At 49.6% G+C, this 21,931-nt stretch overlaps 9 protein-coding genes across 9 annotated transcripts; 4 read left to right on the top strand and 5 right to left on the bottom strand.

Moving 5' to 3' along the window:
* Positions 1–1,104: 1,104 nt before the first annotated feature.
* On the top strand, positions 1,105–2,961 carry N7473_005790 (serine hydrolase domain-containing protein; the record flags this gene model as incomplete). The annotated part of the gene is made up of 4 exons (XM_057151730.1): positions 1,105–1,645; positions 1,697–1,810; positions 1,866–2,130; positions 2,181–2,961. 4 exons carry the CDS (start codon positions 1,105–1,107, stop codon positions 2,959–2,961), a joined length of 1,701 nt encoding a protein of 566 aa, XP_057009535.1.
* Positions 2,962–3,119: 158 nt separating this feature from the next.
* On the bottom strand, positions 3,120–4,124 carry N7473_005789 (ketopantoate reductase family protein; the record flags this gene model as incomplete). The annotated part of the gene is made up of 1 exon (XM_057151729.1): positions 3,120–4,124. One exon carries the CDS (start codon positions 4,122–4,124, stop codon positions 3,120–3,122), a length of 1,005 nt encoding a protein of 334 aa, XP_057009534.1.
* A 262-nt stretch (positions 4,125–4,386) lies between these two features.
* Positions 4,387–6,087, bottom strand: N7473_005788 (putative MFS transporter; the record flags this gene model as incomplete). Its single annotated transcript, XM_057151728.1, has 3 exons — positions 4,387–4,933; positions 4,986–5,219; positions 5,273–6,087. 3 exons carry the CDS (start codon positions 6,085–6,087, stop codon positions 4,387–4,389), a joined length of 1,596 nt encoding a protein of 531 aa, XP_057009533.1.
* Positions 6,088–6,656: 569 nt separating this feature from the next.
* On the bottom strand, positions 6,657–11,168 carry N7473_005787 (DNA-directed DNA polymerase alpha catalytic subunit POL1; the record flags this gene model as incomplete). The annotated part of the gene is made up of 3 exons (XM_057151727.1): positions 6,657–8,381; positions 8,438–10,720; positions 10,782–11,168. The coding sequence occupies 3 exons, from the start codon at positions 11,166–11,168 to the stop codon at positions 6,657–6,659; spliced, it is 4,395 nt and encodes a 1,464-aa protein (XP_057009532.1).
* A 1,905-nt stretch (positions 11,169–13,073) lies between these two features.
* Positions 13,074–14,505, top strand: N7473_005786 (uncharacterized protein; the record flags this gene model as incomplete). The annotated part of the gene is made up of 5 exons (XM_057151726.1): positions 13,074–13,184; positions 13,321–13,342; positions 13,428–13,471; positions 13,529–13,939; positions 14,062–14,505. 5 exons carry the CDS (start codon positions 13,074–13,076, stop codon positions 14,503–14,505), a joined length of 1,032 nt encoding a protein of 343 aa, XP_057009531.1.
* Positions 14,506–15,814: 1,309 nt separating this feature from the next.
* N7473_005785 (40S ribosomal protein uS9) lies at positions 15,815–16,767 on the bottom strand (the record flags this gene model as incomplete). Its single annotated transcript, XM_057151725.1, has 4 exons — positions 15,815–16,105; positions 16,274–16,345; positions 16,619–16,641; positions 16,719–16,767. 4 exons carry the CDS (start codon positions 16,765–16,767, stop codon positions 15,815–15,817), a joined length of 435 nt encoding a protein of 144 aa, XP_057009530.1.
* A 335-nt stretch (positions 16,768–17,102) lies between these two features.
* Positions 17,103–17,762, top strand: N7473_005784 (mitochondrial 54S ribosomal protein uL13m; the record flags this gene model as incomplete). Its single annotated transcript, XM_057151724.1, has 3 exons — positions 17,103–17,123; positions 17,213–17,573; positions 17,647–17,762. The coding sequence occupies 3 exons, from the start codon at positions 17,103–17,105 to the stop codon at positions 17,760–17,762; spliced, it is 498 nt and encodes a 165-aa protein (XP_057009529.1).
* A 417-nt stretch (positions 17,763–18,179) lies between these two features.
* On the bottom strand, positions 18,180–19,262 carry N7473_005783 (urate oxidase; the record flags this gene model as incomplete). Its single annotated transcript, XM_057151723.1, has 3 exons — positions 18,180–18,301; positions 18,370–19,016; positions 19,126–19,262. The coding sequence occupies 3 exons, from the start codon at positions 19,260–19,262 to the stop codon at positions 18,180–18,182; spliced, it is 906 nt and encodes a 301-aa protein (XP_057009528.1).
* Positions 19,263–20,549: 1,287 nt separating this feature from the next.
* On the top strand, positions 20,550–21,490 carry N7473_005782 (uncharacterized protein; the record flags this gene model as incomplete). The annotated part of the gene is made up of 3 exons (XM_057151722.1): positions 20,550–20,785; positions 20,894–21,122; positions 21,233–21,490. The coding sequence occupies 3 exons, from the start codon at positions 20,550–20,552 to the stop codon at positions 21,488–21,490; spliced, it is 723 nt and encodes a 240-aa protein (XP_057009527.1).
* Between the last annotated feature and the right edge of the window lie 441 nt (positions 21,491–21,931).

The raw sequence follows: 21,931 nt of genomic DNA, 5'->3' as shown, positions 1-21,931 counted from the left end.
TACTATTATCGCACTGATTGTCTAAGAATAATATATGGCCCTAGGGTGTTTGGCATATTCTAGGGTGGGCTAGAAGAAAACAAGATAGCTTCCTGATTGGTGGACAATAACTAATTATTAGTATTGGGTGCATACATACCTACAAGCAGGCACTGAGTGATCACTTGACTGGATGGACTATGATAGACGAGATCACCGAGAACCTCATGAGCCGGTGCTGACAATTACTCAGGGAGCCTGAGCCTGATCTCCGTAATATGTAAAAGCAGCGGCAATCGCTTCCATTATCCCATGTATATGCATAGTCACATATGCAGCTAAAGCCGGGACTAGCACAAACTTATTTTCCTTTGTTTGAGCGGGGTCTCGAGGCCTGTGCATTCAGCAATGGTTCGCATTCTGGTTCTCGAAAAGAAGAGAAGGTTTGGATATAGATACAGAAATTTGACTCCTTCAGTAAATGCAAAGAACCTATGACTTTTTCAACCAGGGCTATCCGTGATCGCTCGTTCAAGATCTACAGTTCGTGCTACACAGAGTGGGCCAAAAAAGGCAATGAGCCGCCATGGCCACACTAATGCGGCTAGCGAGATAGTATCTGTAACCTAAAAGCCAACCAGTAATTGAGGGTTTCTCATGTGTATTAAATCCTGGCCAGGGTCCGGAAGGATTCCCACTGGGCATATAGATTGAGGGGCCCTCGCTAAGGCGCAACTAGAAAGCCGGAAACAAACCCATGACACCACTTGGCGACATAATAATGGCTTGAATAGCCGTTCATGCCTCGGACTGCCATGTAACGATGACGACCCACTGGCTAGATTGGGCCAATGAAGCCGGCCATCTTAGATCAATTCTCCCAACGAGGCTATGCCGCTATACCATCTGTTGGACGCCCGTGCACCGTAGAGCTTAGGTATTTATATAGCTCAGAGCCCATAGAATTGACATGATTTGAACGTTCTGTCCATTGATGGGTCTGTCTGTTCAGGGCCCACAAGTTTTCCATTTCTTCCAGGAGAAACATTAAACACAAGTTCTCATTTGCCTATGATTACCTTGCCTTCTTACGCCTTCGAGTTCTGACCTATGGCCCGCCTCAGAATGTTTCTTCATGAGTTGCTGCTGTTACTGCTGCTCCAAGTTACTCTTATAGATGCAGTTCATCTTTGCCCTCTCCTTGGACCAAGCTGGCCTGCTCCCACAGGGCTCTCCAGCGACGCCACAGTCCAGGCGGCACTGAAAAACATCACTCAAACCCTTCAGGATGTTAGCAATGCAGGAAAATTCTCTGGGGCATCTTTGTCCTTGGAAATCTTCGACACAAGTAGTTCCGATGCATTGCTCACGTACGCTTATACAGCCAAGGAAATTAATACCACCCTTGGCGTGAGCAAGGTCGATGAGAACACTGTTTTCCGCATTGGCAGCACGTCTAAGATGTTCCCGATGTTTTTGATTCTGATCCAGAGCGGTTTCAAGACTCTGCAAGACCCGATTTCAAAGTATATCCCAGAGATCAAAGCGGCTGCTGCTGATATTCAGCGGAATTCCACGAAAAGAAACAACGGGAATGACTATACCAACTGGGATGATATCACAGTTGGAGAGCTAGCGAGTCACTTGGCGGGTATTGCTAGAGATTGTGAGTATTTATATCAATTTTCAGACTTCTAGTTGAGTTAACCTCGCCTAGACGGTGTTCTCGATCTTGCTGAGCAGGCTCCGTTGCTTCAGTCGTTGGGATTTCCTACTCTTTCTTCCGCGCAGGTTCCACCTTGTGGTGTTCCAAACCCTTGTAGCAGAAAGCGTGAGTCAAGAATCTTCCTAGAATCCTTGGCCCCTACTAATCTGTATCTCGCTAGAATTTTTTGATGGGCTGTTTCAGTCTCATCCTATTGTTCCTCCGTCATCTACTCCAATCTACTCCAATGCAGCTTTTCAGATCCTCGGATACGTTGTGGAGGCCCTTGCGGGCGGCGAAGACTTTGAAAAGGTTCTGAAACACAAAATAACCAAGCCGCTCAACATGGCTCACACCTTCTATACTACGCCCAGTTCATCTCTTGGTGTGATTCCTAGCTACCAAGGTGAATATTGGTGGGATTTCGATATTGGTGAAGAGGCACCGTAGGTAGGTCTCATACCCGACTCTGGTCATTGAGCTCACATTTTCATAGCGCCGGTGGTATCTTCTCATCCGCAAAGGATATGTCGACTTTTGGTCGCGCCATTCTCAACAGCACTCTTCTCCCTCGATCCACCACAAGACGATGGTTGAAACCACTCACGCATACTTCATCCCTTGATTACGCCGTTGGCGCGCCTTGGGAGATTCTATCATTCGGCAATGAGCGCCCGATTGATCTCTATACCAAATCTGGAGATATTGGCACATACTCCTGTGTCCTATCTCTGGACCCGGACCATAACGCTGGCTTCGTGCTTCTCGGCGCTGGAAATAGCACCCACGTATCTCTAGCTCTCGCGTCAGATCTCGTCGCCGAGAGTCTGCTACCTGCACTTGAACAAGCAGCAAAGAACCAAGCACACGCCCGTTTTGCGGGTACATATGCACTGGGTACAGGGAATTCCTCCATTACTATCACCACCGACGACGGACCCGCTCTGGTCGTCACAAGCTGGGTCAACAATGGCACTAATATGTTGCAAAGCTATATGGCTTTGAATGGGATTACTGATCCTTCCATGCTTGATATTCGTTTGTATCCCACGGGCCTAGAAAGTCCAGGGCAACTTTCATTCCGGGCTGTGATCCCACCTCCACTACCATCTGGTGTTGGGCCATTTAGCTCATCTTGTATTTCCTGGGTGACTCTAGATTCACGGGTTTATGGCAATGTGGGAATTGATGAGTTTGTGTTCAATTTGGATGGCAAGGGCAATGTAGTCAGTGTGTCGCCGAGGGTGTTGCGTACCGTTCTGTCGAATGTGAACTAGTTTAAGTTATTGACATGCTGGATTATTGGACTTTGCGATGCACTTTCTTGTACAACCTATTTTCGAAGTTGATGGGAGGATTTTTTGCTTGAGCAAACTTCTATTCGATGTTCATATGTTTATGAGAACTGGTTCTAGGAATTCTATCTATCTTCAATCTAATTTTTCGAGCCTCCCAGCAGCGCCTCGGGAATCGCGAAACTCATATCAAGCCCCTTCGCCAAGTAGTAAATCGTCTCCAACCTTGGCACATCCACACCATGACTCTGCGCAATCCGCAGCGTGTTTCCAACAATTGACTCTACCTCCAACCGTTGGCCAGACAGAGCGTCAGCCATCATACTCGGTTCCACACCTGGAGGGACCCTCGAAGTGGACAATTCCAGTTGACGTTCAACAACACTGTCATCAACCTCGCTATAACCCTCAGCTCGAGCGATGCTGGCAATCTCACTCATCAAATTCCTGGTAAACGATGCGGCACCTGGTGCAGCGCCCAAAAATTGAACATCGCGTAGTCGGGAAAGAGCGCATATGGGGTTCTGTGACCCGTTCACTATCAGCTTCGTCCATCGAGCTAGCTGAATATCTTCCTCGTGAACAGCGGATGCACCGCCTTGTTTCAGAAATTCCACAAAGCGTGCTGTAGAGGTCTTGTGTTCTGAAGTAGATTTGGCTGGATAGGTTCCCAGAAGGAACTTCGCGTACACAGTATGCGAGACCACGCCAGGAGCAGTTTGTGTGCAAGGCATGTATATCACGACACTCGCAATGGCCGTATCCGGGAACAAGGCTCTATAAGGCTCCTCGATGTTGATGCCATTCTGCATCAGTACAATGGTCGTCTTCGCAGAAACCACAGGTTTGATCAATTCAGGCTGCGAAATGGTGCCGTTGACGACTGCCTTGGTTGCCACGCAGACATAGTCAAATCCATCTGGATACGCCTGAACAGCCTCAGTCACCGATCGAACCGCAATCGGTTTAACATTTTCGTTCATTCCAAAGACCGTGGAATTAATTGTGAAGCCATGCGTGGCAACAACGTCGTAGTTAGACCGACAGACAACGACGATGTCTGATGCTGCAATTGACTTGGAGAGTAAATAGGCGAGGACTGCTCCAATGCTTCCTCCTCCGAAGATGAGGACCCTTGGTGACATTTTTGATAGCTCTTTTGTGCTTTCAAGGATTGTGGAAGGAATGGATAGCCGTGAGTCACGCTAGAAGTACGGCCAAAAAGATGAATTTATTCTCCCTCGGCAACCCCGCTCTACGACCTCGTAAAATTAAAAATCAACATCCACCATGGCGCCTTACACGTGATTTTCGTGGAAAGATATCATAAATTTGCGACACCTACGACATCTAGAACTAAAATACAAAAGAATTTGATTGATTTAAAAAAGAATGTCCTGATCTAGCTTAATCACGCTTCAATCCAATCCGCCCAGTTTTCCGAAGACCGAGCCCCGAAATAGCCGTACAGAGGATCATGAAAGCAAACATGGTCCAAAAGCTTGCCCGATAACCTGCCAACAGGGCAGTAACCTCACCCTCGTTGACTTCTTTATTCTCAGTAACAACCGAGGAAATGACCTGCAGAATTGCAAATCCAAGAGCAGTACCGAATTGTGCTGCAGTGTTGAATACAGCGCCCGCAAGAGCTTTCGTGTCCTCTGGGAAAATATCTGTAATAATGATCAAGCCAACGGTGAAGAGAGCATTGCAGTTCACTGGCTGTAGGAGTTGGGCCACGAAGGTATTTGTCCAATATGTCCAAGATGGCTGGGCTGTGGCCATGAGTAGAGGAGAGAGTGAGCATAGAACGGCGGTAAGTACAACGATCCAGATGGCGGGTACTCTGTGGACGAAGAAACCTGCGGTGACTTGGACGAGAACGCCGACAACAAGACTTGGAAGGATACGAATGGAAGCTTGGAGGGCAGATAGTTGCTGGATTTCTTGGAAGCTGGGAGTAGATTAGTGGTGTTTTGTCGCCCGTGTGAGATAGGGCTACTTACAACAGACTGGCGAAGAGCTCCATGGAGTTGATCACCGCAAATGAGAGCGCAATGGTAGCACATATGCTCGAGAAAGTTGCATTTCTCCAAAAGGAATTGGGAATAAGTGCTGGCCTTCCACGGCGAACCTGGTAATGGATCCATATGACGAATGAAGGCAGCGCAATTGCGGCCAGACAAAGGATCACAATACTGGCGGTCTCCTTGATGCGATACACATTTGAGCTGAGGATTCTTGTCTGGGTGTTAGTTTATCATTCTCCAATCGAACTTGACTTTCGACTTACGCAAGCAAATAGCAAAGAAGCGCCATGAAAGCGGACGCAAGCAGCGCCCCAACCCAGTCAATCTTGTACTTCAAATCATGCATAATATTTTCCAATTTGCGAGGATGTGGACTACCAGGAAGTGCCCACAGCCCAACAAACGACAGAAAGAGGGCTGCACCACCAGCGATATACCAGCCAACACGCCAGCCGACAGTATCCACAAACACTCCACCCAGAACGAGACCAAGACAGAAGCCAACAGGTTGAGCCATCCCAAGACACGCGAAAGCCATATTCCTGCTTTTTCCTTGCGGAAAGACCTGGGTCGCAATGCCCACTGCAGATGCAAGGTGAAGAGCGAGACCAACACCCTGGATGGCACGCATCGCAACCAATTGAGTACCCTCCTTCGCAAAGCCCATCCCAAGCATCAACGCGCCGCTCGCAAAAGTGCCAACTAGGTCAACCCATCGCGGACCAACGACATCAGCCAATGATCCTGCCAACAATAGGGTCGAGGCAGTTGAGAGTCCGGATACAGATACCGGCCAGAAAGATAGTGAAGAAGGTAGGTTGAGGTCCTTTGTGATCGTAGGAAGTCCAACAGTGACAAGGCCGTTGATGATACTAGACAACATGGTATTACCGCACATTTGGAACACGATAATTGTGCTACGCAACTTGGAAATATGCGCAGCTTGTTGATCGACTTCATGTCGTTCGCTTTCGCGAGATCGGACGCTGGTCGTCTCGATGCGAATCATCGAGACGCGGCGTTCGCCAACAGACTCAGAGCCTGTGTGCTTGACCGTGACGGTCTGTGTTGTCGCCATGTTGATAGACCCTCGAATCTCACAGACTTAAAGGCGAATTCAGGTGGGAAATAATTGTTTAGTTGGAAGAGTCATCGAAAATTATAGAGTCAGCGTGGTCGAGCCTTTTCTACTCCGCGGAAAATTTGGTAAATGGCATCTTGAGTGGAGTCGACTGCCACGAATTTTTTGAAGAAATGACAAACCGGCACTGTTATAGGCTGAATAGGGTCCATCCCACGTTGGCCGGACTGGAACCGATGGGTTCCCGAGTTGAAGCCCGGCATTGTGATTGGCCACATCCAAAAGTGGAACTAGGGCGTACAACAAGATGTTCATGTAGGGCGTGCTGCGTGGAAACGGGTGGCTCCGACAATGTAACTACAGTATCACAGAAGAAAAACATACTGTAAAATCAACACGATGAAGACCTATTCTGTAAGAAAAAAGTAATGAGTCATTAATGTCAAAACCCCTGAATATTAATGCAAAACTCAACATCGCAACTTGATTCCTCATAAACCATGCCCAGAAAAAACTTGATAATCCTTATGTACAAATTCCCAAAGAAGAGTCATACGCCACTGGGGCTATTGTTGTATCATGAAGCGGAAAAGCGTATCCATCTCAACCCACTGCCGACCGCACTTCTTCAGGTAGCCATCCACCACGGTCTTGATCGTACCAAAGCGGATCCGGTTGAACTCCGCAAGAGCCGCCAAGCTATCCTTCTTCTCCCCAGTCTCCTTGGCGGCAGCAGCCTTGGCCTTGTCCACATCCCAAAGACCAGCAAAGTAGAGGAGCTGGTTGTACATTTGCTTCTCGCTATACTCGTAGGCCATCCGACCTGAACAACCCTCGGCACGACCGCGGGGACCCAGGCACCGGTGGCCATACACGCTGATTTGGCGTGTGCGGTTGCCGCATGCCGAGTCATCACATACGAGCCAGCCCTCGTAGTATCGGGCGGTCTGTTCGCGAATCTGGTTCTCCACCTGTGCAATGATGGTCAAAACGGCGAACGGCTTTTGACAGGCCTCGTTAGAGCAAATGACGCCGTTTGCTGAACACATCTTAGGAGAGCCGGCGAGGCCCTCAAACACCGACTGCTCCTTGCAGAAGCGACATTTCAGGGTCAACCGCACAGAGTTAGCAAAGCGAACAGAGTCCGGAATTTGTGACTCCAGCGGGAAGATTTCGGTGTCCTGCTGTTTGCTCGAGCTGGAAGTGTTGATCTGATATTTGCGAGCATCAAGACCAAGACACGCGGCAAGGCGAACAGCGTCAGTACCGGGGATCGGGGCACAGAGACGTTCGATGGGAGGGAAGATCTGCTTGAGCAGGTAGAACTCGACATCGGGCTTGAGTCCGGAATTGGGTTTGAGAACGTCTTGTGGGCTGTATGATCGCTTGGCGGGCGGCAGAGAGGATGTATCCGCGTCGCCGCTCGTGACAATGTATGAGATGACGTCGTTTGGTCGCACATTCTTGCCTCGAGCAATGTCACGAAGCGCAACCTGCGCCGGAGGCATGGTCTCTTTGTTGGGGTATTGGTCTGGGCTCTTGGACAGTTTCGTGTAGATCACGTATTTCTGAACGGGAACTGCAAACTCCTTCATCTTCTCCGCAAGCTCACGCAGGTAGTCATGAACTTTGTTGAGAACAACTTCTTGATCCTCGCCGGAGAGGATCTCATTCAGGAGCCTTTGTGACACCTCCTTCGAAAGAGCGCAGTATTCACGACGCTTCATGTCGAGACCCTTGACTTCAAGCTTCTCAATGTACTTGCCGTCGACCTCTGTCAGATTGACAGCAGCATACTTTTTCTTAGCATGCAACAGAAGTCGTCGGAAGACATTGTCGATATCGATCTCAAGCAGACGGTACCGCTCGTTCACAGATTTCTTAAAGTCCTCGCCGACTTTGAGGGCATCGCTGATAGTATCCATGTTGGTGTTGATCATGACGGAATCAGTATCACCATAGATGACACGCAGCTGCTTGCTCTCAGCGAGTTCCTTGGTGCTCCGCAGAATCTCACGTCCCTTGAATGTGGTAAGCATAGCCAATGGACGAGCGTAGAATCGACTCTGCGTGTAACCCAAACATCCGTACATGGAGTTGGCCGTGAGCTTGAACGCAAGCTGTTTCGTATCCCATAGAGCAAGCTGTTCGGGCGTAGCACGCTTGTCCTTCATCAGCTTCTTCACCTCACGTCGACGACCGACCAAGGTTGCAATGAGTCGGGGCAGGATTCCCTGCTCCTGGTCTGAAGATGGAATCTCGGGGACCGCCTCCTCATTCTCGTTTTCGGACTAAAACGAACATGGTCAGTATGAGCTACTTCATGAAATCAAGCATTAATACTTACAGTTGCTTGCCGGTCAACGGTTGTGAAACAAATGTTGTACTCCTGGATGATACTAGGGTACAGACTGTTGAAGTCCATGACCAGGATGAATCTATCATAGAGACCCTTCTCGGGCTCAAAGACGAGACCACCCTTGTACTTGTCCTTCTTTTTCTTGTCGGCCGCATCGTCATCGTCTCCATCCTGCATCTTCTCCTCGGCTTTTTGCAAGCGAGAGGAGTACTTGTCCGGGCAGATGTACTTGTTCCGGTGGAACTCGTGAAGCAGAATGTACTCATTACGTTCCGCACGAGTACCGCTAAGTGTTCGTGCCCACGAGTTACCGGCAATGTTCGTCAACACCTTGGTAAGCGGGAGCATCTGCAGACGCAAAACTAGGGCGGCGATGAAGTAGGTGTCGGTATCGCAGTGATTGACAAGGTTCATGAGGCCATCCTTTGTTGAGGCCCAGCTCTTCAAGGCTGCTTCAACATCCAGATCCTGACGATTGTTACCCTCGCCAAGATAGATTTGACACATTTCTGACAGACTCCACGATTGACACTTCATCATAAGAGACTTGCCCATGTCGTTGCTGACATCACAGAGAAGTCGTCCGGCAATAAGCTGTCTTTCGATGAAGAAGCCGCCGCCGCCTCGGTTCAGCTTAGGCCACTCGCCACGTCGCAGTCGACCAATACGATGCCATCCAGGTGTCTTCTTCTCCCGCATGCGATTCAGAAGGATACCAAGTTCGACATCCTGCAACTGGTGACCCATGATTACATCAGGATCCATCTTCTCAAAGAGGGCCAAGAACTTGCTTAGCAAGAACTGCTCGCTCTTCTCCAGTATGAAGGTACCGCGCTGCTTTTTTGTTTCGGTGTCAAAGTGGATAGGATATGAGGATCCGGCAGGACGCATGACGGTGAATGTCTTGCAAGGAAGCTTTTCTGGAGAGGTGGTATCTGTGAGAGAGATGTTCTCATAAACTCTGGCGCTTGCCATGAGAATTTCCTGCTTGTTATCCTTCACATTGAGTTGATGGCGGAAAGACAAACTCATGAGCGTCAATGGTGGAGTGTCCAGATTCTCGGTCTCTGGAACCGGTGTGATCAGGGCTGGCTTCGAGGCCTGGCATTCGAACTTGCACCAGGATGCATTGTTGACGGCAGAGAAATCAGCCTCGTCAATTCTGAGCCAGCAAGGACCCATGATGTTCTTCCACAGCACAAACTGTTCAAATAAAGATGTGTTTGTACCGAAGACGTGAGAGTAGGTCTCACCCTTGGTTTCCATAGGCAAGGCAGGCTTATCGTATGGGTAAAGCAACTTGAGATACTCGGCCTCCTTCGGAACACCGGACAGCTCAAATGCGTACTTGCGAGTGCAGGGTTTGATTTTATGCATACCAACTCGCATCCGTGACATGAGCCCGTCCACCTCTCCGTAGACATCCTCCATGTCAACTTCCTCCTCGGTCTCTCTTCCCTGCTTGTGTCGGTATTCGCGAGGGAGGAAATAGAGTTTCCGCAGGATGTTGTCGATCTTGACGAAGGCACTGGCATAGGAGCCATTTTGCTTGTTCTTCACTTTTCCGAACAGACAGAGACTTCCGTTGACCTCGGTGTAGTCCAGCCAGAACATGCGCAAGCTGCCATCTTCCTCGACAACATCTTGGGCACGCAATTTGCCGAAGGATCGCATCTCGGGTGCTGGGCTGCTGAGCACGTTCAATTTGCTCTGAATATCATTCCAAGAAGCATCCATGACTTCCGGGGCAACCTTGGCTGGAGAGGAGCTGGCCGGGGTGGGAAGGATCTCCTTCTTGAGCTTCGGCGGCGGGCGGCTGCCAGTCATGTTCACGCTAGCAGCCTTAATAGTCGAAGATACCGTAGCCTCTGCAACGTCCATCATATCAATATCCTCATCGTCGGACTCTTCTTTCTTGACGGGGATCGCTGTAGACTTGCGCTCTACCGCCTTGCTGATGGGAGACGAGGGCATTGGATCGCCCATGTCGATATCGTCATCATCCACCTGAGGAAGCGGGCCGTCATCAAAATCATCGGAGTGTAGCGGTGGTTGCTCTTTGACTGGAGAGCTGGGAACATCGTTCTCGCTTTTGTTGTCGACCAATTCTCGGCGGCGTCTTTCGGACAAGGGAGGGGAAAGGACGCGCACTTTGCGCCGTGTCTCGGATTTGACAAGGTTTCGGGTAGGAATGTGGTTGGAAACGATATTTGTGTCGACTTCACCCAGGAGGTCCTTCATGAAGGCGTCATCCTCGGCAGTAGCAACTGGCTAGAGCCTATGGTCAGTAGCGGCTCCAAACCGTGTAAATTCTTTCCGACGGCACACTAACCTTAGCCTTGGGGGCCGACGAAGCGGCAGTGCCACTGTTGAAGTACTTGGAGATACCATTGTTGATCTTATCCTTTCGCTGCTTCTCTTCCTCGCGCTTCCTCTTCGCAGCCTTGCCTCGGGCAGGCAATTCGTCGCTCTCGTCGCTGTCATATTCCACGGTGCGCTCGTTCCACACCTCTCGACCATCGTCAGCATATCCTTCGCCATTGTCGTCAACAACAAAGTCGTCTTGGTCGAGGCGGCTGCGAATAACTTTTTTATAGCCGTCGTCGTCGACCTCGTCGTAGATATCGCCTTGATCCTCGATTTCGTAGGTTGAGATACGCTTCTTGCCGGCGGCACGGAGGGCCCTCAGCTCCGCCAACGTCTCGCGAGAAGACGGCATCGTAGAGGGTATGATTATGGCCAAAAGCCCATGAATTGGCGTGGGACTCGAAACCACAATTGGTGGGGAAAGGGAGGGCAGCAAAGGGAGATCGCGCCCGGGGGACGCAGCGCGCGACGGGACGCGACCGGGACGCGTTAAAGTGGTTTAGGTAAGGATTTGGTGCCTTGATGCCTGAGGCTGTCAGGCCTTACATGTCAGCCCTAATTTGCCTCTTTCCATTCGGCCTCTAATCCAATGACATGATTTTGAAGTTTCAACTAGTTTTCACCAATGTTGTACCCGACGCTTGAAAATGGTATTTGAACTTTGAGTTTTGAATTCTTAATAATTCTGCTACGTATTTTGATTGTAACGTCCTCATCCTGATGAGTCTTTAGATCAGATCGGAGGGATCCTCTAGGCTAAGGCTTCTCGCACGCCAACTTGTGCTTTCGCACGACAGACTATTCTTTTTTCGGATATAATGGAGAATGGGTACACTAGATACTCATTATCTAGACTGGAGAAGTGGTTTTATTATATAGATATATTTACTTTAAGTTTACCTTCTATGAAAGCTCGTTCTGAGTGTCTTTTGAACGGTCTTTCTGATAGCACCTAAAGTAAAAGACTTAATAGGCATTATGAGATTATCTAGGTACTCAATATACCTGTCATTTACTAGATCCGAAAATAAAATAGCCCGTCGTGTGAAAGCACAAGTTGGTGTGCGAGTAGCCTTAGCCGTCGTCTATAAAATCGAGTCAATGTCTCGAATATTTGCTGTTCTCAACCAAGTCTCAACTACTAATCATGGGTTCTACTGTGTGATTTGGGTATAGATCCAGTGATTTTTCTCTTTCAATAGCCTCAAATAATGATTGACACCTTAGCCGCGATAAGATGGCATGCGGCATGTTCAAAAAAGATTGAGGCTGAGCAGTACACAAATACCTTTTCAATCAAAGACTGCCTTGTTCAATATCAATGTAGGTCCCTAAGCACTGTTTGGTGTGACCTCTCATTGGTTGTCTGGAGAACTTAACCTGTTCGTAATTCACACACGGTATCAACCCATTAACAACTGGGATCAGGTGTAGCAGCCCATGTCAAACTCCAATGCTTCAAATCACCCACCACAGTAAAGTCGAAATCATTCAATACGGATAGCAATTAATCATTTGGGATCCTAATTCCAGATATCACAAAATACATAACTACGATGCGTCCTCGTGCCTCTCTTATCATTTCATCACATATCTATTTTCATCACATACCTATCTTCTTTTCCATGTGAACAGGCCATTTCTTGTGTTTTTCCAAGTTGTCTCATGCCATCCGTCCCGTATCTCTCACTCATCATTCTTCCTCATCGCTCTCACACTTCATTGATCTTACATTCAACGCTACATACCAGTGTTGCCTTCACTTGGTGAGTCTCACTTTTCGTTTTACTCTCGCTTCTTAGGCAACCGTCCCGTAGGCTGTCTCTCAGAGAATGTTCCGGACCTTCCTCAATAAAACCTTCCTCAGTAGAACCTTCCGGACCTTCCTCCACAAAAAGTTCCGGACTTCTCTAAGACTCCTCCAGACTCATCCATAGAGGCTTCCGGACCTTCCCCAATAGAACCTTCCGGACATTCATCTTGAGATCAGATCCGCCTCATCGCGCGCAGCCGTCCCCGGATTTTCTTCCCCGGATTCTTTAAATACTGACTTCTCCTCCTCCTCCTACCATCACACATCCTCCTGCCACTGGTACGTACATCCTCACTCTTCTTCACCACCCTTCACCACCCTTCCGTCACCCTTCCCCTCAAGATCATCAAATATCAACATCGTGCCTCGCGTGCCTCGCGTGCCTCGCGTGCCTCACACCAACTCGTAAGGCTTACTGATATTTTGAGACGCCAGCGTTTCACAATGGCATCCTACAAGCCCGTCAACCTCAAAAAAATCAAGCCCGTCATGGCTCAGGAACTAACTCCCTCCCCGAAAACGGTCACGATCCCTGTCGAGGACTACGCACAGCTGGTAAGCTGCTCACGCTCCTGGACAGCACCCACCCCCTTTCCCCAGCCTGCTTTCTCTAGATCTTCCATCTTTATTGCGCTTTATTCACGCATGCTTTCGTCTCTTGAGACCTTTCTGATTGCTAACACCTTCATAGCTCCGAGACTCAAAAGAACTAAGTAAGAGCATCTACCGTATACTACCGTTGGGGGCTTGCACAGGCTCAATATGGATCTATACCTTGAACTAACATTTCCATTACAGAGCGAATCAATGCTGCGAAACTTGCTGCAAATGTGACACAGGGTGTGAGTACATTGCCACTCTAGAATTCGACTCTCATCTGCTGATATGTTTCATCTTAGATGTTAATCAAAGCTTTGGATCTTGCTGTAAGCTACAAAACCGAAGTTAACATCAAATTCACAACAGAGATCGGTCAACTTGACCTCGACGTCGACAGCGACCTGGGTGATTGGGATCGCTTCGACATGGAGAGCCTCGATTCCTTCCTGGGCGAGACTCGCGCCAACATGACCCCGGAATCCGTCGATGATTTCGTTGCCCGTGAAAACATCAACCACACCGTTATCCTTCTCCCTCCTGCTCGCGTCACCCACGCCGAGGTCGCCGCTGCCGTTCGAGACGGAGCTTTGATCCAGATCTTCCTCCAACGCTCCAGTAATCAGGTCAACGTGACTTTTGCTCGCTCCGAGGATGCCGCTGGATTCCTCGTTCACGCCCAGTCTGCCCCGTTCTACGTCGGAGGCCACCTGGTAAGTCTCCCAATAACTGAGCATCTTTCCGTTTGGTTTTCCTTTCCCCTCCGTTCTTGGAACATTCGTCCGTTCACTTTTCCAGGAGACCAAACATTCTGATCATTTTTCATCATACACAGACCACTGTTCAGTGGGCTCCTCGCGGCTACATCGCCCCGCGATACGTCCTCGAGCAAGCCATCGCAGGCACCGTCAGCCGCAATTTGCTCCTGGAAAACATCAATCCCAAGCTCACGGAGGCCATTATCCGACGTGATATGCACCACATCCACAACATGGCTATCATCTCCGTTACCTTCGCCAAAGGCAATGCACACATTTCGACCAGCTCGGTGGGCGGAGCTCTGTATGCCCGCACCTGCATGCGATCCCGGGCTTTCTACAAAGGCATGCGCATTTCGTTCTCTGAGGACGAATGTGCCAAGCCATTTTCTCGCTCTCGCCGTTCTCGTGTTGTCAACCCCGTTATCAAGGCCCCAAAGAAGCCCAAGAGCCCCGTTTACAACCCGTACGAGGTATTGTCCCAGGGAGAATTCGATCTGGGCGAGGATGAAGAATACTAGAAGCTTTAGGGGCGGCTCTAAGAGAGAGGTTCTGCTCGGTTTTCGGGGGGAGACATTTGTGCTTTGGATGGGACGGTCATTGGCCTGGAAAGCTTTAGGCGTGAACGGGAGCCCTACCTTTTTTCTTTTGGAAAGACATTCATTCTTTGGATTGGGGACTCACTGGTTTGAAGCCTTATTGGACGCCAGATGAGATGTGAATAAGTTTCAATTTGGATGGATATGGCAAATTTGGAGGAAAATAGCACGAATACAAAGTTGCAAACCGGTGTCTTGTATCGAATATTCTCCCTGGTAAGAATACTTTCAGATTTACAGCCGGGGGCCTATTAGAGCGGTCTTAGACCGGAAGATTTTGCCCGTTTTCCAGTTGATTGGCTGTATCCGCGACGATAACGGACGTCGAATAGACGAGTATGGGGTCTTTTCAGTTAATTGACTTTGCATCTTACTCGTACAATGCCTTTGAGATACTCGACTGCAGGTCTCAAAGTGAATTTGAACAAAAGCACATTGACAAAGGCAATGGGTTTACTTGGCAGCATCCTCAAGGACGAAGGACTCCGAGTAGATGATCCAGGAACAGATCTGCCATAAAGGAAATGCGGATATCCACAGAATAAAGCTCCAGCCAGACGTTGAACCGTTTAAAACAGCAAGGTTATGGGGGTATATCCTCAGAACTTATATATGCTGCTGCAATCTATAAGGTTGTAGCGCGTGCTAGTAAGAGAGCCATCATAAGCCATGCATGTCTAGGTGGCAGTCTGCAGAGACCCTCGACCTAATAACCTTAACCAACTCCACCTCAAAACTACGCCAATATGATCCAACGTTATTGAACAAACATAAAAACCCGGTGTTATTTGAGCAGAGTTTCCTGGCCTATGCTAGGTATATTTTCCAGCCGTACAAAACAGCGCCAGTGAAAACAAAAAGAAGACATCTGGGAATGAAAATTTCATAAAGTTCCATCCCATCAGCCCACCCAACCCACACACAATTCACATCCATCCAGCCAGCACCGGCACCGGGTTGAGGACCGGTTTCGACTGATCATCCCAATCAAATCACCCCCCAGCTAAACCACCCACAACGCAGAAGTCCTTTTTTCCATGGAAAACAAAACAAGTTCGTAATGGAAGTTAGACTCCCAGAGATTTGATCCCATGAAAAATAAGTAAAAGAGCACCGTTTTTTGATTTCCGATAAATTCCTTTTTTTTGTGATTTCCTTTTCCTTTTTTCCCCGCTATGCAAAACAGACAAATGTGACAGAGGGGAAAAGAGAAAAAAGATAAAAAGAGAATTTAACGGTAAGACTTCTGGTAACGGGCGCGGGCACCGCGACCACCGAACTTCTTGGGCTCGGCGCGACGGTTGTCGGCGACCAGGAGGGTGCGGTCGTACTGGACGAAGGCCTGCTTGAGCTGGTTCTTGGAGTGCTCATCGACGTACTTCTGGTAGTAGGCGACAATGGACTTGGCGATGGCCTGACGGATGGCGTAGACCTGGGAGGTGTGACCACCACCGGTGACGCGGACGCGGATGTCGACACCGGCGAACTTGTCAGCGCCGACGATCAGGAGGGGCTCGTAGACCTGTAGATGGTGGAAGAGGAATTGTTAGAAAAAAAGTTCGAAGTGGTTGATATCCATTCCCCGCTCCCGGTTTCATCTCCTGGTGTTCATCTCCGACTCTTGCAAGATTGTTCCATTCGTTGTTGCGGCAGTGGTGGTGGGTGGGCGGGAGAAAGAAGAGTATCGTACCTTGAAGCGCAGGATCTCGGGCTGGACCAGGGAGAGGGGCTGGCCGTTAACCTTGATGAGGCCCTTGCCTTGCTATAAATCGAAAAAGTCTCAGCACGCCGTTCATTCCGAAATCGTTGACTCGCATCGATTCATCATTGCGCCGTATGGTGTTTCGGTATTCCACATCGCCCGTCGACAATTTCAACGTCCTTCACAATCGGTCCATTATTTTCGTCATATTCCCTTTCCAACATTTTCTTCGCGATAATATTCCTCCGGGCGATGTGATCTCCGTAATATTCCCATAGACGCAATGATTCGTAGAGCGAGTCGTCGTTGATTGTCAGGGTTTCGTCATCATACCTTGCAGTGGGCGACAGCGGTGGCTATTTCAAGTTTCGATCATCAGCAAAACCATTCCTCGCACTTCAAACATTCGCGGGATAAAATCGCGTCGACTTACCCGTCTTCTTCTTGCCGAAGCATTGCACACTCGGGGCGGTAGAAGCCATGGTGGGTGATATGGCCCTTGTCGGTGTCGATAGGGGAGGGAGTGTGTTGTCGTGGGAGATGGAAAGAAGTCGACCACGAATTCCCACACACTACGGCGATTCGCCTGAATTGCCCTTCCGTGCGGGTTTCGCTTAGTGGGCGCTAGTCCGAATATGGTTAGTGCTGTAAATGGCTTAGGGCTTGGTCACGTGGGGAATCCAGGTCGGCGGAGATGAGCGGCAGGAAAGTTCGGGGTTGAGCGGGTTGGCAGGTCTTTTGCGGTGATCCGTGTTTGTTTGAGCATTCGTTATATCACCGCGGACTTCATCCCTCTTGGATTCACTACATCTTCAAGATGTCGCAGACGGTCGGAAAGGTATGTCCATTCTATCTGGACCAGCAATTGCTAACCCCGTGGCCGCAATGCCCCCGAGTATACCCCATATCTAACCTTGTCATGTCCAGACCCGTCTTGCCTACTCGCGCGCATGGCACTATGTCGACGCCGGCTCTGATCCTCGCTCCCTCGGCCGTCTGGCCTCATCCATTGCCCTCGTCCTGATGGGCAAGAACAAGCCCATCTACGATCCCTCGACAGATTGCGGTGACTACGTCGTCGTCGCCGGCTGCCACGATCTCCGAACAACCGGCAAGAAGCGCTTCCAGAAGAAGTACTACACACACACGACTCGCCCCGGTAGCTTGAGAAGCATGACGATGGATCAGATGTTTGCGAAATGGGGCGGTGGTGAAGTTCTGCGCCGCGCGGTCAAGGGCATGTTGCCCAAGAACCGGCTTCAGGAGCCGCGGTTGGCCCGTCTGAAGAGTGAGTAGTATTCTTGTCCGCGGAGATCTGGAGATGATCGAAAATATATCGGTATCTAACAACCGTTCTGCAGCTTTCGAGGGCCTCGCGCATCCTTACAAGGAGAACATTGTCAAGTTTGGCAACAAGTCGGTCCTGAACCACCCCGAGGTCCAAGAGGCTTTCAAGGAGGCCAAGCCATCGGCATAGACACCTACCTACCTCCCCTTTCTCTCGTCTCTGTCTCACAGTCTACAAGCTGACCCCCGGGTTCCAGCCGGAACCGTCCGTGTAATTTATTTTCTGCGTTATGATCCAAAACCGCAAGCGCATGGGTGTGGAGTCCAACATTTGGGAATGACATTTTTCTGCTTTTTTATTGTTTCTGATCTCCCCCCTGTTCTATCTACCTCATCTACCTCTACTTATCTTTCCTCTATGCTCATTCCCACTGGCATGTATTTATAGCAAAGCAAATTCACAAATGGAAAATAGAAGAAATGTGTTCCAAGTTTGACATTGAGTCGTGACGTGGCACGCCCAGTGGTATATAGAGACATGACATTATGTACAAGAAAACAGCATGCTAGAAACTCCGAGCTCGGAAATCCCCGATATGGAAAGTGTTTACAGACGGGCCTTCTGGCCACGGGCCACGGTGCACTTGATGAGGCCGTTGGGACCGGACTGAGGAGCGTAGACCTCGGCGTCCTTGCCGGTGTTCTTGATGCCCTTGTGCCAGCTGAGATCTGCGAAGAGAAAACAATCGTTAGAAAGAGTCTTTTTAAAGCATATTTGGGTAGCGGGTGAAACATACCAATCTCAAAGTAGTGAATGTTAGGCAGCGCATACTCGACAGTATCAAGCAGAGGCACAGCAGCCAAAATCTGCTCACCCATCTTGTACATAGTAGCCTGCACACTAGCAGAGTTATCCTCGGCAAAAGTCTTGCAGGTAGTATTACGGGCAGTCTCCCAAGCAAAGTCAAAGTTGTGAACATTAGCCTTGACATCGTGCAGGCTAGCGAAGCGGCGCCACTGCCAGTTGGCATTAACCTTGGTGCTGAGAATACGGTCCCAAGTCTCCTTGAGAGTGGTGAACTCGTCACGGACGAAGCCCCAGAACTGGGAACCGGTGCTCTTGAGGACGGTCAGGCCGTCGATGGAGGAGTTGATCTCGATACCCTTGCCCTCGATGACGTCGACCTGGACGTTGCGGGTCTCGGGGCTGTCCTTGATGAACGAGTGGGGGTGGGCCTTGCCGTCGATGTTCATGCGCACCCAGCGGTGGGTGATGATGTTGACGTGGGCGGCGTGGATGTGGGCGTACTTCTCGATGAAGTGTGTGCCGAGGATGGAACCGAACAGCTCCGGGGGAGTGACGGGCTGCTGCTTGGCGGTGATGTAGATGGTGTTCTTGATGGAGTCGGTGGCAACGACGACGCTGTTGTCGGCCTTGGTGTAGCTGTACAATTGTGCTTTGGTTAGTTACTTAATTGCTTAATTCCAAGCTGTTGGACTCTCCGCGGAGAGGGCCGGATTCAGAGTGGAGGCACGCGCAAGGAGCAACTTACGAGGTCTCGATATCACCCTCGAGCAGGACGCAGACGGTCATCTCGACAACGGTCTGAACACCGGTCTTCTCATCACGGTGAACCTTGTAAACGCGGACATTGTCCTTTCCGTAGCGGGCAGCAGCGAGGTTGCTCATGGTGGCGGTAGGAGGGAAAGATAAGTCGGAGTGACGATAAGAAGGACAAGAGAGGGAGATTGATGAGCTGTCAGATAAGAGGTTAATAGACGCGAGTGAATCAAGCAGAGCAAGTCTGGTCGGATCTCCAGAAAAAACAGCGCCGGACGAGTCTATTTATTTGGTGTGGTCAAATGGGCTGATGCGACCAGAATAATCGAGTCGAGTCGCAAGCATCGGGCACCTCCGATGGCCGCGAGTGGCCGATCCCCACCGAATATCTTATCGGCCTGCGAATGAACCACTTTGGCTCCGTGGTGCTTTTGCACAATGCTCGAGTTTCAAGACGAAACAACAAATCTAACAGGCAGTTAGTTACTCCAGAGCCACTCCATGACTAACACGATCAGGCCATATTCTCCCAGTCTAGGAAAAAATGAGAAGAAAGCGTTGAACTTCTTCCCCAGACTTCGGCAACCCTTTTCCTGATGCAGACGCACTTGAGAGTGGAGTCAACCAGCCTCAATCTTCCACTCCCGATCGCCGAATTTCCGGCGTCCGAGCCCACGGTGCCCACCCGCTGCTGCTCTTGTCTGGTCTGATTTGGTGGTTCTGACGGGCTTTGACTGCGAATCCCGTTGGAAAAGCAAACCCCTTGAATTTCAGGCACAGCTCGACTCTCTCCGGTCGGCGATCTCCACCGATTGTGATGTCGCGGGGAAATGCGATCCCACGCGTTGAGATCAGCTATCTCGTGTAGCTGTAGCCGATAGGCGATTGTACAGGCGGGGATGATTACAAAGTCGCGGGGAGGAGATAATAATCGAGTTTGATCATTACTCTCAAGACTCGCTCTGAACTCCTGTCCTGGTCAATGGATTATTCAACTTCATATTCGAGACGCTCTTGACACTACAGGCTACTAACTCGCATAATTGACTGTAAGTCAAGCAAATCAAGGAATAATTGACTTCTTTTGTACCTATCTGCGACTGCTCATTTGACTTGATCACCCCAGACGAGAATGTCATGGCCAGAAATGTCGTGGCCCTTGGGAGCTGTACCTCCAATGCTATGTTCTACTCATCGATCTTAATAACAACTATCGACAACTAACCAAGCAGAAACACATCCAATAACATCTTCCACATCTTTTCTGACACAACAAGCCCAAAAGGTCCGAGCTCCACCCCTCAGGCGTCCCATTCAATCTCAAGCTTACTTACCATCACATCCATCGCACTTCTTATCTCCGCACTCTTACCCTGATCCTCCTCCAAAGCCACGACAAAAGGACACCATATCACCATGAAACTCATAATCGGCGGTTCAACCGGCTTCGTCGCTACGGAATTACTTTCTCAAGCTCTCAAGAACCCAGCAATCACCTCCATCATCGCCCTAGGTCGACGCGGGGCTACAGTACCAGCAGACGCCAACTCTAACGCTGCAAAAACAAAGCTCAGATCAATTACCTGCGAGAACTTTGAGGAATACCCCGATAGCGTGAAGAGCGAACTAGCAAATGCAGATGCTTGTATCTGGTAAGATCCACCTATCCCCATCCTAGTCAGCTTGGATCTATATTCCCTCTAAGTACCCAGGTAACAAACACTTCACCCTGGGATCTAGGCTAATAACCCGCTAACCAGGACCATCGCCGTAACACCCATGAAACTCAGCACCGTCCCGTGGGAAGAAACATGTAAGATATCGCGCGACTACGCTACCACAGCTATCAAGACCATCCACACCCTACGCCCACCCCAAGAAAAACCACTACGCTTCATCTACATGAGCGGACACTTTGCGCCTCGTAGTCGGGCTGAAATACCCCCCGCACTGCAAAATCATGGGCTGGTTGATTACGGCTTGTTACGGGTATGTGGATACGAGTCAGAGCAAACAACAAAAATCGCCTACCTGGCTTCTTCCCAGAGTTCGACTCTGTTCTATATGGTGACGGACGCCAAATACTAACGCTGTGTTAGGGTGAGACGGAGACACTTATCCTCGACTACGCGGAACAATCTCAAGGCACTGTTCAGTCCTGCATCGTGAAACCGGGACTCATCGATGCTCCGGGTGCGGAGAAGCGTGAGATCCCGGGTCTCCCGCATATCGATTTGCCGGATATCGCGGCTGCGCTGTTAGATCAGGTTATTCGTGGGTTTGAGAAGGATACCCTGAGTAATGATGATCTGGTGCGAATTGGACAGCGGGCGTTGGCTGGGTACTCGAAAGGTTGATTGAGAGTTTTTCTATATCAGAGAGTGTTCAGTTTGCAGTTAACTTTTGCTGGATAAGTTGATACGCTGGTATATATCTGAGATAAATCGCGAAGGTCAAGAGGAGAAACTCTTATGGTCCATGAAGTATATCGTATATCTCACCTGCTCGCTTCTAACAGGTGTGAAACCATCTCGTTGCGCTCCTATTTTCAATCTGAAGTCACTGCCTTTTGCCAGGCCGAATAACTCTTTGATCCATTCTCTTCGCGTGATTCGTAGTGAGAATATTACCGAAGGGAAAGGCGTGAGGTAAAAGCATTGAATGTGCCTTGGCATGAGCAGATGTGTAGTAACCTCTAAAGAAATGCTGCATAAGGGGGTAAATCGGAGCAGAAGACGGGAAAATGGCCACTGAATATTGGATAATCGATGGAAAGTCAGTTCTTCACATTAGCGCTT

Source organism: Penicillium subrubescens (genome assembly GCF_028828155.1).
Source record: "Penicillium subrubescens strain IBT 31985 chromosome Unknown utg000004l_segment0_segment0, whole genome shotgun sequence".
Classification (NCBI taxonomy): Eukaryota; Fungi; Ascomycota; class Eurotiomycetes; order Eurotiales; family Aspergillaceae; genus Penicillium; species Penicillium subrubescens.
The sequence above is the reverse complement of the archived record's forward strand: the minus strand, read 5'-3'. Positions and strand labels throughout refer to the sequence as shown.